The 16,656-nt window shown below is 38.0% G+C and overlaps 1 protein-coding gene and 2 long non-coding RNA genes across 3 annotated transcripts; 2 read left to right on the plus strand and 1 right to left on the minus strand.

The window, feature by feature from the left end:
- The first annotated feature begins 1,995 nt into the window (after positions 1–1,995).
- Positions 1,996–3,795, plus strand: LOC139463500 (NF-kappa-B inhibitor alpha-like). Its single transcript, XM_071244771.1, has 2 exons — positions 1,996–2,029; positions 2,568–3,795. Exons 1-2 carry the CDS (start codon positions 2,012–2,014, stop codon positions 3,663–3,665), a joined length of 1,116 nt encoding a protein of 371 aa, XP_071100872.1. The 5' UTR covers positions 1,996–2,011; the 3' UTR covers positions 3,666–3,795.
- A 3,388-nt stretch (positions 3,796–7,183) lies between these two features.
- LOC139463963 (uncharacterized) lies at positions 7,184–9,454 on the minus strand. The gene is made up of 3 exons (XR_011653083.1): positions 9,226–9,454; positions 8,698–8,788; positions 7,184–8,022 (listed from the first exon to the last, which is right to left on the minus strand). It is a non-coding gene; the product is annotated as an uncharacterized lncRNA (long non-coding RNA).
- A 150-nt stretch (positions 9,455–9,604) lies between these two features.
- Positions 9,605–13,985, plus strand: LOC139463962 (uncharacterized). Its single transcript, XR_011653082.1, has 3 exons — positions 9,605–9,732; positions 10,030–10,113; positions 13,549–13,985. It is a non-coding gene; the product is annotated as an uncharacterized lncRNA (long non-coding RNA).
- The last annotated feature ends 2,671 nt before the right edge of the window (positions 13,986–16,656 follow it).

Below are 16,656 nucleotides of genomic sequence, written 5' to 3' on the forward strand. Positions count from 1 at the left end.
TTTAAAGGATACATCGTGGAAACGATCTTGAATGAAGGGAAACCAATTGAATTGTTTCTGGGTGATTAATTATGATTGCCGTCGTTCTTTGATGATCTCTCTGACAGTGTTGATACACTTGATAGGCTGCGTGATTGTATAGTTTGTGGCAAGCTACTGTGAAACTCAACAGGACGTATTTACAATTGCGGCCATGGTCTCTTTCTCAGCACTACAATACAAGGCTGAACATTTCACTGACACAGCATTGGGTTAGTACTTGTGTTATTTGCAATATTGTAGGATTGGAAGCATGTCACGTGGACTTACTGGGCCTTCTCTTGACACGTTATCACAGACAAGCAATGTAAAATATAATTCAGTACATAGACATATAATAAAGACATGTACAATATATAGACGTTTACAATTAATAGACGTATACAATATACAGACAAGTACAATATATAAATTAGACATGTAAAATATAGACGTTTACAATATATAGACATGTACAAAATATAGATATTTACAATATATAGACGTTTACAATATATAGACGTTTACAATGTATAGACGTATACAATACATAGACATGTACAATATATAGTTTAGACATGTACAATATATAGACGTTTACAATATAAAGACATGTACAATATGTAGATTAGACATGTCCAGTATATAGACGTATACAATATATAGACGTATACAATATATAGCCGAATACAACACATAGACGTATACAATATCTTATTTGTGTACAGTTAATTACATTTAACGCAGTTTACATACGAATAAGATTTGGTTAAAATGTAATTGTACATTGATATGATTTTGAAAATCAAATTCGCGTGGTTTCCATGACACATTAACGGGATTTGACTATTCTACAATTTGACACATGGAAATGACATGGCAACATGAATTACTAAGAAATAGGAAACCTAATTATCATTTTCCATAACAAAGACCAAAATAAATTTTAAAAGAAGGAACGTCATGCCCAGAGCCAAACGAAAACATTTGCAAAATTGTTACACGTAGACATCGGTAATAAGAGGAAAGCTATATAAATTGTTTATTAACTTATTATTGCTAATGGAGTACAGTTTAATGCATATGCAGATACTTTGGTAACAATTTACTTTGTTACCTTAAATGTACATTATTTCTGCTCGCAACAATATGCCACGACAGTCATGCGTTGATAAGACATACGACGTGTGAATACCTGGGGTAAGAAAGAGGTTTCGGAAACCGTTATGTATATGAATATATCGCAGTGAATCTGATAATGATGATTCTAATTCATATTATTAAAAAAAAAAAATTAAAATCTGATACCAGTAAAAATTCAATTCATATGATGATTCATAATCTGGTACGCATTTATACATAATGTTTCAAAGTAAAGGGTGTGAGGTTTCTCGATGCGAGCGTGTGGGCCCACTCTAGATTTACAAATGTTGGTAGGTGCAGTTATAGCCAGAACCGTGTGAATGCGTTTTCCTATAATCAGTCATTACAGTGAAGTAGTGTTTTTCGTCCGTTTGTTTGTTTGTTATAACGCCACACTCAGCAATATTCCAGCTATGTGACGGCGGTCTGTATATAATCGAGTCTGTAAGTCAATCCAGTGATTGACATCATAAGCATCAATCTATAAAACTTGGATACTATGGCATGCATCAACCAAGTCAGTGAGCCTGGACCTCCGATCCCGTTAGTCGCATCTTACGACAAACACGGGTTGGTGAAGATCTAAACCGGAAATGAGATGTGTACTAACGAATCAAGGAAATGATGAATAAGCAACGGCCCACCTATGTATATCAGCATGATCACGTTTATATACGCATGTCCTTGATATAAGCCCATGTCACATCATGAAATGACCTTCGATTGTTGCTCCTGACTGAATTTGTGGGATTGTCCAGAGATCTATTTTAGTATTTGAATTCTATGTATAAATAACCACCACATTAACGGTTGTCATCATGTTACCAAGTAGAACGTGAGAGAAGTGACTATGATAATCAACACACATGTAAGTTGGCATGTAGTTAAGTTGCGCTCACTGATGTATGTCACGTCAGTTTGTTCATGGCCTGATACATGCTGTTCATACGTTGATTTGTTCTCTTGTTAAATATTTTAATAATTACTATTGCACTATCAAATAACATCAGTTTCGTTTTAATTCAATGTAACACCTCTCGTGTTTCAAAGGATAATATGAACAAGGAAAAGTTACAGGGAAATGAAAAAATTATGTATGGAAAAAGTTTCTCTATGATCTACTGCCGTTACAATATATCATTTCACGATCTCATTGAAATATCACCAAAACTATTTGTTATGTCGATGTTCTTTTTAGAGTTTTCTATATGTGTAAAGTTATATATTTTAAGACTTCATGCTTATGTTAGGCCATTTTCATTCTAGCTAGGCGATAGCGGCCACCTGTGTCTTCCTAACTTACAGGTTTGAAATCAGTGTTAATCTCGTATATTGTTGAATCAGTCTTCAACATGGAAAGTCTTCTTTTTGGTCTTGTATCTTACGCTTGTTTTTTTTCTTTTCAGAATTTTTCACAAAATATGAGCAAGGACAGTAAGTTAGAGAGACCTCTCGGTCGAGGCGGAAACGTGGATCTTGATGTGGACTTTGGTAGCCTCAGCCTTAATGAGAGTGACATGGACACGTGTGAAACTGGGGTAGAGGTGGGCAGCGTGGGTCAAGTGGTCAACACATGTGTACGACTTGACAGTGTCAATACAAACACCTGCCCCAGGTTTGTTTCTACAGATGAAGGATATGAAAGCAAGTCAATATCTTTCACAGACAGAATGTCCATTCAGGAGACTGAGAACAACAGACTTGTGACATCCATGAGATCGGTTGATGTCTTTCAGGTGTATCATCAAGATAAAGATGGCGACACGGATCTACATACTGGAATCATTCAAGGACACACATCTCTGGTGTTGTTGTTTATATCGGCGGCGCCGAACTGTGAGTGGTTGAACATTACAAATTTGCTTCAACAGACGCCCCTCCATCTCGCTGTTATTACTCGTCAGGTGAATATAGTCCGGCGATTGATGACGGCCGGAGCAAGGGTTGACGTTACAGATTTCTATGGTAACACACCACTTCACACAGCATGTCGAGAGGGATACCAGGAGATCGTGGAGTGTCTTCTGAGACCTGTGTATTATGAGGAGACACTTCTGAACCAGTATGATCTTCCATACCAAAGGATACCCCAGGATTTGGAGAAAAGGAACTTTGATGGACATACGTGTCTTCACCTGGCCGCCATGTCGACACATCTCAAAGTTCTTGAACTACTTCTGTCTAAGAAAGCTAGCATCAATGTGCGTGACGGCACCAGCGGAAGGACAGTTCTCCATTACGCTGCTGAAACCGGAAACAGAATTCTTCTTCACTTCCTGTTGTCACAGTGCCATCTGGACATTTGCTGCAGGACATATGGGGGTCTGACTCCTCTTCGTCTTGCTGCAGGGAGGGGGTTCGGGGATGTCGTTTCCATCCTCCTCGCCAACGGTGCAGACGTCACAGACATAGACGGTTCAGATCAGTCGGAAGAAGAAGAGTATTGTTCTGTGGTTCTGCTTAAGTTTGCGGAAGGAAATCTCAATATGATGAAACCTGTATGATAACCTTGATCAACAACGCTTGTATCATGTGTTAGTAATGTACATTCCTGCTTCATATGAAACTAATTACAAACAGAGTGGTGAGCGCACTGCTTGATGCATGTATGAATGGTGCACGTGTCTAAATATTACATCAGCTCTTCATACTTATTCCAACATGCATTTACTGTTAAATAAAAAGTATGTTCACAAACATTGTTGATGTCAAGTCTTATATGACGAGTTTACGTCTTGTATGTCTGTATGTAATGAGTGAGTGAGTGAGTCTGGTTTAACGCCGCTTTTAACAGTATTCCAGTCATATCACGGCGTGTCAGCTTAATGTGGGAGGAAAGCCCGAAGTGATGCAGGTCTCAGACGTTTACCACTTCGGGGTAGGGGGTGACACCCAGTTACCCCAGTAACCGACCTTGATCACCCGATCAATTTTAGTCTACTCTTACTACAAGTATATGTTCCTGGGGACAATCCCGGTTCGCCCTGATTATGTTTCTAGGTTTGTCAGCACCATACCCGTGCTCGTGGGTTTTACCGAAGTTCTAAAAGTCTGAGACCTGCATTACTTGGGGCTTTCCTCCCACATTAAGCTGACACGCCGCGATATAACTGGAATACTGTTAAAAGCGGCGTAAAACCCAACGCACTCACTCACTCACTACTGGGGACAAATCTGATCCCGACATCCCTTCGGGAATGATGATACAAAGAAGCATGTACCGGTCTCCTTGTTTAGCGTGCTATGTACATCTATAACACATATATATAACAACAACCATTACATGTTCAATAATACACAGTCGTCGATTTTCAAGACATCTTTTGCTTGTTTGTTTGTTTGTTTGTTTTACACCGCACTCAGCAATATTCAAGCCGTATGACACATGGTCTGTAAATAATCGAGCCTGAACCAGAAACTCCAGTGATTCACATCATGAGCATCGATCCACGCAATTGGGATACGATGACATGAATCAACCAAGTCATCGGGACTGACCACCCGACCCCGTTTATAGTCGCCTCTTACGACAAGCATGGGTTGCTGAAGACCTGATCCTACCCGGATCTTCACGCGTATCATGACTCATCAAGTCATCTTCAGTTCACGGGATATAATGACAAATACGTTCTAGAATATCCCACCATTTGTATCTTATCTCTCACTCCTTTTCTTAATTGTATATAGCAATATATTTTCTAAAACATTCTGCCACATGAAACATACTGTTCTACCTAAAGGATTCACATATATCACGCAACGCACTGTATTGCTACAAGAGTGTTGTTTTTTTACTGAATATAAAGTAATAATTTTAACATGTATATGAGTACATCAAGCGACGTGATGACTGGCAGATCTCAGAGTCTAGGATATACATGGATAGACGCATGCGATATTTGACTTGTAATTTCCAACAGCATCACAGGCTGAGATACGGATCTTGAGGGGTGTTCCCGCGACGTGTGCACTCTGCTTTACAAAATGTATTGTTGTACAGAAAAATACGTTAATAACGAACACGCTTATAACGATCTGTTTTTTTGGTCCCGGCCATTTGCTGTATATATGCTTATATAGAACTACAGTTATAACGAACTAAAATGTGCGGTCCCATTGCGTTCGATATAACCGTAGTATATTGTATACTGTGTATTGTCTGGAGTGACAGTGTGTTTTGCTCGTGTTTTACTCGTGTTTTACTCTGAATGTGTATGAAATGGAGCCGTACTGAGTAATCGCTTACATTAGTGACACGAATATCCGTGTTGCATGTGATATGTCAACAGTTACAATATGATCAATAGTTATGTCTTCATGTGTTTATTTTGAGGCCAAGTCGCAATCACAGCAAAAAAAATGCAGTTTCCGGTATCCGGATACCTGCCGGATACCACCGGACACTTACCCAAAACGCGTCCGGGTATCCGGTGGCAGATACCAGGCCGGATACCAGATCCGTGGTATCCGGCATGGACACCTCACCTGAAAGTATGCCACCTGGAATCCGGGTATCCGGCACCGGATACCTCACCGGATACCTCAATCTGGGTGTCCAAGGATCCGGCACCGGATACCAAGGATCCGGCACCGGATACCTCATTCTGAGTTTCCAAAAACATGTCACAATTTGGGGGTGCATTTTGTTCAATTAAGTGTGAAACACCTAAATATATATTGGAAACTAACCATGAAAATTGAACATTGCTGAAGGAATCCGGCAGGTATCCGGCAGGTATCCGGATGCAATTTTTCGAGATGTCTTAATCCTGGTAAATGATGTTAGCCTGGGCATATCAGATAGCTGTAGTAACATTCTGTGTCATTTTAGTTGTAAATATCCCCTTAAAGTTGAGATCTATGGGCATGTACTTTTGGAGAAGACAATTTTTTCAATCTTTTTAGATGTTAAGCTGTTTAATGAACAAACATCAGTTCTAATACATGTATGATGATACCCTTAAATTTCATGTTCAGACTTCCAGATTGTTCTGAGTGAAAGTATAAACTCATCGACTGTGTGCTCACTTTGGCCTTTGGTCCTAGTGAGATGATAATATGATTATTTGTAAAGGTACAAGTACTTGTTACGAGCATACCAGCTTCATTTAAGTTTTGAAACACAATATGCCTCACTCTGAGGGTGACATGTACCAGATTTCATCACACTACAGAGAGCTGTTCCTCAGTTACTGTGAACATTTTTACTGAAAGACATTGAAAGCTAATTTGACCTTCAATATCAGTTGCGACTATTTCAAAAACAATTGTAAATTGCTTCATTCAGTATAACATTGACAAACATATGACAATGATATACAACTATATGTATAAGAGTTATTTAGACTTCTGCAGGAAAAGGCACATTAGAGAACAAGAGTCATCAGAAAGATGACATAACCCCCCGGCAGCTGTCTGTAAAGTAACCACTAGTAAATGTGCAATTCTGTATGTAATGAGTCAACAGTTTAAAGTTCTTTAAGAAGCATACATTGTTTATCCACAAAAGATCCACCATGGTCGCATCCATATGAATGCCAAGTTTCGATCAAATACATTGAATGGTTTTCGAATTCTGCCCCAGAAACGAACCTCATCCCCAATTGAATCTATGTCCAACTTCATTCCATAAAAATTTAAAAAAATATAAATTAGAAAAATCCCAAAATATCAAAAGGCATCACTTCAGTATGTGCCTGATAGCTTTGCCAAGTTTCGATCAAATACACTGAATGGTTTTTGAATTCTGCCCCGGAAACGAACCCCATCCCCAATTGAGTCTATGTCCAACGTCATTCCATAAAAAAAAAAAAATAATTTTTTTTAGAAAAATCCCAAAATATCGAAAGGCACCACTTCAGTATGTGCCTGATAGATTTGCCAAGTTTCGATCAAATACACTGAATGGTTTGGGAATCCTTCCCCTGGAAAAGGAAATGATTACGGATGGACGGACGGACGGACAGACAGACTGGCTGATCGCTACATCACCCCGTATTATATGCCGGGGGGATAAAAAGTAAGTGTATGACCTGTTGCCAACTTCTATCCCTGCCCTAAGGAAGAGTTTGGCCATTAACAATTTTTTTGTCTGGCTATGACATTGACCTTTGACATAGCAGATCAATGTGTTATTCCAAAGATGTCCAAGCAATGCATGGTTTCATCCGATAACTATGGCTATCAAAGTGAGGCAAAATATTGGAAAATCCCCATTTACACACCTGGCTAAAGAAACATAAACAACAAACAAATTATCAATTTCTTTTATTTATATGCCTATATCACACACTGAACATTGTTCACATGATGGTTCCTGATGCAGTATGCAATTTCCTCCTATTCTTCAATACTCATAACAGAGTGGGATAACTGTTCGCTTGAAAGCATAAGCAGACCATGCTCACCAGTTCAGAGTTACTTGCCCTCAAATATCCTTTCCCTTCTATATTGCCATGGAAAAACAGGAACCAGGATGAGGGGAGGCCAGATCGGCTCTATCCCTGTTGCATTGTGTTAGTAGAATTGTGAAAATTCTATTTGGTGTTTGGGTCCACATTTATAGACAAGTAGTCGCAAACATCATTCCTTTCAAGTGATTACCACATGGCCAAAGACAATAATTTCTTCAACGTCCTTGAAGGGTCCCACTCCGACTTGGCATTGGCTGGTCTTCTCACATTAGCCAGACCAGCCTGTGTGAGTGTGTCCCAGTGTCAATTGGGATATAACTTCTTGGTAGGCCCCCATTGAAATAACAGGATTCTCCTCATCACTGTCTGCCTATCACTTCTGATATCTGGAAGGGTCCTTCCAGACTGTCAACCAGTCATCCGGGTATCTCAAGCTGGACTTCAGTTTCTGCAAAATTATGTATAAAGATTGTAGCAATAAAAAAGAATCGTTGCAACATGTACTTACAGATAAAAGGCAGCAAATTCACTTAATTTATCGTCTTTGAGTTTTGTTATATACCAAACATTTGAGATATATATTGTTCCATGCTGATGAGTTGAAACAATCATTAACTGACATCTCTTAAAAATGCTTGCCATACAAGCCAAAGTAATAGATGAGGTAGCAAGTGGGCTCATTGATCGCTCGTAATCGGACCCAATAACGTGGGATGTTGTCCATAACAGTCATCATCGGTGCGTCTTGATCGAGCTCATAACTGGTTTGCCTAGTTGAGATTTGAGATTTGATTATTTATAATCCTTGTCATTTAGCTGAACTATTGTTGGATGTGGTGTTAAATGAGTGAAATGGGAAGAAAGCGCGAAGTGATGCAGGTCTTACATGTTTACCACTTTGATGAAACCCACAAGCAAGTGTATGATGCTACCCTCGATTCAATCCCACGACCATTGGTTTCTGTCAAGCCCAAGAGATGCAACTATGCACAGCAAGTTGTGGTGCCTTTGATAATTAGGCCATCCATGCCAACAGGTGATAAAGAACAAGCAAACTGAAGAAATATTTGCAAAATAGCTACATGAACATGATGAACCAAACAGAATAATTTCAAATATTTACCACTCACTGCTACTCTTCTCTTGTTCCTCATTGCTTCCCTTTTTCCATTGATGCTGTGCAGATGACTGACTCATTCATTTATCCAGACATTCTGCAAAAATAAGTAGCATTCACATTACAGAAATATATTATTTAATTATGAAGCTTATACAAAACAAGGACATAACAGTGTAATTATAAAAATATGTTAAGCGTAAAAAAAGTAAAGTCTTTGGTGGCCATTATTGTAAATTATAGTCTGTATTAGCATCCCACAAAAGTTTAGAGTTAATAATCGTTCCTAGATCTTTGTACATTTCTTCATTATCTATAAAAAGCCGATCTAATTTGGATCATCTTGTTTTGACCACAAATCCATTACGCCCCTTATGCAAATCCTTGTCGTCATAACAAACAGTTGACCATAATACTAAAAAAAGGACCCTTGGCGTTTACAGTAAAGTATGTAGAGCAGGAAAATATCTAAATCAATCCATTCCATAAGATCTCTGCACGGAAATCATAAGGTCACGAAGCCCTGCTACGTACCTGGCATCCGCATTTGCTGCCAATCGCCTTTCCAAATACTGTTGACTTCCGCGTTGTGGATGGCTCAGAGGAACTTCGGCCGGCATTTCCGTGGTGGAGGTGAATGAGAACAATCTATCGATACACGAGGTAAGCTTATCGTAATCAAGCATCACGGTGTATATCTATACACGAGGTTTGTTTACATCCATGTTCTAAAATGGCGCCCTGGACCGCAGGGGAATATGGGTAAATTGGCTTGTTCCGGGTTAACACAAAGCTGGGCCCCCGTCTCTAATATCACAATATTGTTTGGCGCAAGTTGACGACGCGCATAGGGAGCCGGGAACTAGTTTAACACGACATAAGCTAGTTCCCGGCTCTCTATGCGCGTCGTCAACTTGCGCCAAGTTATATTAGAGACGAGGCCCAGCTTATACACTGAACACAATCGGTCATTTCGTCAAAACTGGCCAAATATTGAGATTGCAGCTGAGGTAATGCTGGCAGCTGAAGTGACACATTAAGGTAAGGAATATGTGAATATTACAATGATCACGTATTAAAGTAATTTACCACATGTAAGCCTGTCACATGTGACACATTAACTTTCATAACCAACATGTAAGTAAATGTATCAGGATATAATTATATTTTTATATAACAAGTAGCCTGTCTATCATATGTTAGTATATGCTTATGTATATAATGAAGAAATATGTTTACTTTAACTGGATAATTTGTATGCTAATGTGACTCACTGTCTTATTTCATATACTCCCTTTACTCTGTGAGATGATTAATAGCCTCAACATATTTTTCCAGATGTGAAGAATCAAGAACAGCTTTAATGACAGGGAAGTTTTGCATCAGAGATCATCGTGAAGTGGAAGATAAGACATTTTAAGGGTATGAACATTTTCACTTGAACTAGCTGAACAATAACCATGATGACAACTTTATCATGGGGGAATTTTGGGTGGTGGGGTAGCCTAGTGGTTGAAGCGTTCACTCTTGACCCATGCAGGTTTGATTCCTGCCACATAGCTGCGATATTGCTGAGTGTGGCGTTAAACATCAAACAAAGCTAACAGCCGCATACATACTCACATGGGGATTCCAGGTTGAAGTTAGTCCCCATCAACATGATCAACCTATGCTAGTTGTAAGAGATAACTTAATGGATCGGCTGATCAGGCTCGCTGACTTGGTTGATCCATGTCATTGTATCCCAATTGTGTGGATGGATGCTCATGATGTCAATCACTGGATAGTCTGGTCCAGACTTGATTATTTACAGACCGTCGTCATTTAGCTGGAATATGGCTGAGTGCAGAGTTAAACAACAAACACCAACATGATTCTACAACCTGCTCTTGTGGATACCATTTTGAGGATCCTACACATAACTTCTTTTCGGGTCTTAACTATTGCAATATGTTCTACTACATGTGTTTTAAACATATATTTATTTCATTGGCTTATCTAAATGATGCTCAAATACAAAATAATTATTAATAAAATACTAATTCTATACTATTGCAAACTATCAGTTGAGCAATAATGTAATCATCTGATTATAATTAGATAATGAAGGAGAAGTCCATATTGATTAAATCTACCAGATTCTGAGATAAATGCACGTATTGATTGATTTATTTCAATGTTTTCCTGTACATAATTTTCAACAATTCCATATAAAGCTTTCTTATATCCATGCTGTATAATAATACCTATTATTTCTAATAATAGCATAATTTGGACACACAAATAAGTAATGAATGGTATTTTTATAACAGGTGCCACACGTGCGGGATAGGTCATTTCACATGAATCATTTTTATGTGAATTTAAATCACTACAAGCTGATCTGAGTCCTGAAAGGATATGCCTTCGATTCTGTGAAAATGGAAATGCTTAAACATCTCCCAATATTAACCATGCTATTACAGAATCTGTTCACTTGTTTGTGTATGTAAAATATTTTTTCAACGATTACATCCATCTAATGATTGTTTGTATGTGTGCTGTGCCAGTAGAGGTATATATGTACAAGCATGTGCATACGCGTATAAAAATTATGTATGTTTGGCTAGGTACCAGTATATGAATTAGTTGTTTTGTGCGACTTGTATATTAGCATCATCATAGTTTCAACAGACAGTTTATGTATATCAAATGTTAAATGTCTTTGTAGGGAGAATTGCATATCAAAACTGTCATTATTTTATTACTTATGAGTAGAACTTTTTAAGTATCTGGCAAGATACATTTCCTTGGTCCACAGAAACATGTTACTAGTAAACTGTAAACTGACTTGTCAGTGTGGTTGGAAACTAACTAAGCCGTCACTACTCAATTAAGTAATTAACAGATAATTGCAAGTGATAATACCCACCTGACACTAATTGCCCTGTTAATCCCTAATCCACCATGAGTTGACATTGAGTTCATCTTGCTAATGAGCTGTTGTGAGCGTAACAAGATGATAAACATCAAAGGTGGGGCAGGCTTTGATCAAGTGTTCTGTAGAAGAGATTATGTCATTTGTTTAATGTTTATTTAGGATTAGCTACATCCCTTGATCCTACCAAGACCATACTTGAGATTATCAGACAGTTTGTCTGGATACAACCTGATGTCTCAACTGTACTTATTGGATTCTGCCTTGTAGCAAACTATGTGTGTGACAAGGACTTTGACCACTCTGTGCAGATGCATAACAATGCACTTGGGGTATGATTCAATTATGTCACACAAGTCAAAGATGGGTTCCACTGTATTTAGAAACAGACGATAGATGCAATACTGTGTAACTTTATAACAATCAAACGAGTATTCAAATAGGAATACACATATATTTACAATGACCCTTGAAAAGTTCCAAAACCAAATAGAACTACTTAAATTATGATTACACTTGACCAATATATTTGGCAGCTTTTCCCGTTATTGTTAATCTTAATTAAAGATAGGATAAATGATAAAAATATGATAATGATTTTACTCATGACTAATCATGGGCGGATACAGCTTTTTTACAGCTATTTATTGTCTTTGGTGGAAATTTATACAGAAATAAAGATTTATTTTCGAAATAAAAAGTGGGGTGCGCACCACAGCAACCCCCCCTCTGTATCCGCCCATGCTATTGCCAGCAGCCGAAATAAGGTCCCCCAAATGTAATATACATAGTTTTTAGTCGATTGTTCAGGTGGTTCTTTTCAGTTGATTTTTTGTATCAGTGTCTATTTTGGCCTACCAATTAATGGTAGATATTAATTATCAATAATAAGTGAGATAATTATTTTCAATGTGGCTCCCATTGCAACTGAAGCAAGGAACGATTCAAATTAAGCCTGATTCAGCTGCTACATTTATATGTCCTTGCTTCTCTAATCAGTAATTCAATCAGTTGTATAGTGACTTGATATTTGGAGAAAATATCTGTTGTATGAAATCCTAATGTTACTTACTTTTGTATTTGAGATGATATTTGTATTTGGTAGCCTAGTGGGTAATGCGTTCTCCGAAGCACTGGGTTCTGTTCCCCACATGGGTACTGTGTGAAAAGCCCATTTCTGGTGTCCCCGCAGATATATTGCTGGAATATTGCTAAAAGCTGTGTGGAACTATACTAACTTGCACACTCATTATATAATATTTTGAGATCACTTACATTACTTGTGTGATTGAAAGTTTTGATAATTATGAATACCGTATTCGACAGAATAAGCGCCCAGGGCGCTCTCAAAATTTCCTGCTTTATGCTGGCAGCCTGAAATGTTAATGTACGACAAATATATTTTTCCAGAATGAAATTCCCCATAATTAAGGGTGCATATCACACACGAATGAGTATTATATGCAAATAAATAAGTCTTGTATACATTGATCAATTGGAAAGGGTGCTATTTGGGATTGTTAACGAGACAATATTTTAGCAAATATTCCCGTGGGCGCTTATTAGAGCGAGGCGCTTATTACATCAAATACGGTAGTTCTGTTTTATGTATAAGAACCTATTTTATGCAATTTGCATTGCCTTGTTTAACCTTCCTTATGTTTTGATGTAATGCAAACATTTGAGAAAAAATCAGGTGAGCCTGCCTTATGGCACTACAGGAATTGTTTTCAGAAGATCAATTACAATTTTGTATTTTCTGTAAAATTTACTGTTTGCTATGGCTTTTTTACATTGATTAACATTGTTTGGTTAACAGTTGCTTGATAAACTGTCATTACCTTACTCATTGAGAAACCAACTTTTTACCCTTTGTCAATATATGTGTGTTTCTTATATTTTTAATAACAAGATCTTAAAGATGTTATAAATTGTTTCAGGCACCTGGATTTCACAATGACACCAGATCAGACAAGTCATACAAAGGACTCTCAGGGTGATGAATAATCCTCCCCAGAACAACTAGCAGGTTCACCTCAGAAAGTGATGATTCTGAATGACTAATGCCACATCAGTGTGATTCTGTAGGTTGTTTTATTACGACATTAATCAAGTCTAAAGGAATTAATACCACAGCAGTGAGACTATGTTTATGTGGTGTACACTGACGCTGACTATACAAATCTGAATGACTTTTGTGGTTTACTGCACAAACATAATTGACTTTAGATATTCTTCTCCCTTGAAATTCTTCTGAGATTTGACCGATTTGTTTATTTAGAAAATGGCATTGAAGCATCTGTTTCTGTTTTTGAATGTTCTTGCAAACACCTTTGGTTACTGAACCAATGAAATGTCATAAAATCAATAAATATGATTTGTTATCTTAACAAATTTTTTTGTTTTGCTTCTTTAAAGAAATATGATATTGATCATTCATAACATAGGTGCTAACATATATCAAATATACTAATGCCCTGAATGTTTTCCAACAATTAATACAGCTCACTGAATGAAGTTTTTAGTTCCATGTCAGTAGAAAAATTACATTGATGTTTTTATGTACCGGTACTTTATTAGGTGTTTTCTGTGGATGCACCCATTTGGGTTAATGATATTCTGTTTCAAACTTCAATGAAACTCGTCTGTCAAGATGTAACAAGTACTGATACAGTTCCAAAATAATCTTTTAATCTCACCAGGAACAAAGGCCCAAGTGAGCACATAGCCAATGACTTTCATTTGTTTTGTCAGAGTGAATATGGTGTCATGTCACTTTATGAGCAAAATTCCAACAATATCATGATGGGTGACACCAAGCAATGTACCGATGTGGTGAATCGAGCGCTTCAACCACGAGAAGCTAGAACAAACTGGGAATATGAAGATGAAATGTAAGGATACCATCATACCAGGACTGAATGCTTTTCATTTAATACGCTGAACATCTAAAATGAAATATATATGAATTTGAAAAATGTTTTCACCAAAAGTACCTGCCCATAGATCTCAACTTTAAGGGGATATTTACAACCAAAATAACACAGAATATTACTACAGCTATCTGCTATGCCCAGGCTAACATTATTTACTAGGAGAAAGACATCTCGAAAAATTGCATCCGGATACCTGCCGGATACCTGCCGGATACCTTCAGCAATGTTCAATTTTCATGGTTAGTTTCCAATATATTTTTAGGTGTTTCACACTTAATTGAACAAAATGCACCCCCCAAATTGTGACATGTTTTTGGAAACTCAGAATGAGGTATCCGGTGCCGGATCCCTGGACACCCAGATTGAGGTATCCGGTGAGGTATCCGGTGCCGGATACCCGGATTCCAGGTGGCATACTTTCAGGTGAGGTGTCCATGCCGGATACCACGGATCTGGTATCCGGCAAGGTTTCTGCCACCGGATACCCGGACGCGTTTTGGGTAAGTGTCCGGTGGTATCCGGCAGGTATCCGGATACCGGAAACTGCATTTTTTTTGCTGTGAATATAGTAAAGCTCTTTATAACGTCAGCTACAGTATTATACTATCAAACACTATACTTCGTATATTCAACACAAACCCCAATGAAAGGAAGTAGCACATAAAGGTGATATCCCACGAAAGGCTCTGCTGGTACTTATGGTGAAATAAAAGCAACAAAATCCTTTCTATAATCGCAGTAATATAAAAGCGATAAACCCCTTTCCATATTAAATATATATATCGTCAACACCAAATTATAACAAGTCTCGCTTATCCCACGAAACAGATTTCATTCGGTGTAATATGGCGTTAAGAAATCTCTGCTTAAATCTCTTGTACGATTCCAGCTGTCATGAGCATGTGTTTATGAATCACTATCAAATAGTGCAGGTACCGGGAACATACGAAATCCATTGTACGAAGTTAAGTGACGACGTAATTTGGAAAATATCTTTATCGTCCCCGTATCTTTAAGGTCATCGTACCTACTGTCGTACACTTCAATAATACGAATATACAGCGTAGCATCTAAAGCTGATATCCAATGATTTGATTTGCAGATGCTTATGGCGAAGTTTTGAATATATGTATATCCTTACGTCAGCTTCAAGGATATACCCTCCTAAACGGCACGACTAGGAATACAGGACGCTGAGACTGAATGTAATTTTTAGGAAAATTTCAATGTTACTCAACATTTTCAGACTTTATTTGACAGGCTACGGAAAGTTATTTTGGTATGAATGATTACTACTACGTATCAGACGTTAGAAATTGTATTTTCCTGGCCGTATTTATACCACATTACGCCCCCAGTTCCCAATTCTTTAAGAACAAAACATTGCTTCTGTCGGACAGAGTGTTTCGTCATATGTGGTTCAAAACAAATATTTTGTTATGATACTACACGAGTAAAGAATTTGACAATGCTTATGTTATAACACTGAGATAATATTTCAAACTTCAACGCATTGCATTATTATTGGACCCGTGAGATCCGGTGTCGAATAGGTCTTCATGAATCCATGCTTGTCGTAAAAGGCGACTATGCTTGTCGTTAGAGGCGACTACCGGGATCGGGTGGTCAGGCTCGCTGACTTGGTTGATGCATGTCATTGATCCCAATTGCGTGGATCGATGCTCATGGTGTCAATCACTGGATTGTCTGGTCCAGACAGCCGTCATATAGCTGGAATATTGCTGAGTGCGGCGTTAAACTAACAAAACAACATTATTATTGAATGTCATGATTCGTAAATTTAACGACCAGTGGTAAAATTGTAGTACTCCTAATGGTATTCATCTTCAAGTCCATGATTATTATCATCACTTGGGGGCAGAATCACTCATGAAATGGTAGACTCTTCATTTTCCAGTCACAAACTGTAGACTAGTTAATTACAGCTCTACATGTTAACAGTAGGCCCTGACAATGTCCTGGCAAATGTAGACACGGGATGCTCTTTTGTACCACCCGACCTACGTTACTGTCAGACAAAGACAGGATACAGAGTCGGCAATCTGAATGACCGACTTATACTTTTCTTATACGAGATAATTTTATATCCGT

Source organism: Haliotis cracherodii, unplaced genomic scaffold, assembly GCF_022045235.1.
Source record: "Haliotis cracherodii isolate W230 unplaced genomic scaffold, xgHalCrac1.p SCAF_16, whole genome shotgun sequence".
In the NCBI taxonomy this organism is placed as follows: domain Eukaryota; kingdom Metazoa; phylum Mollusca; class Gastropoda; order Lepetellida; family Haliotidae; genus Haliotis; species Haliotis cracherodii.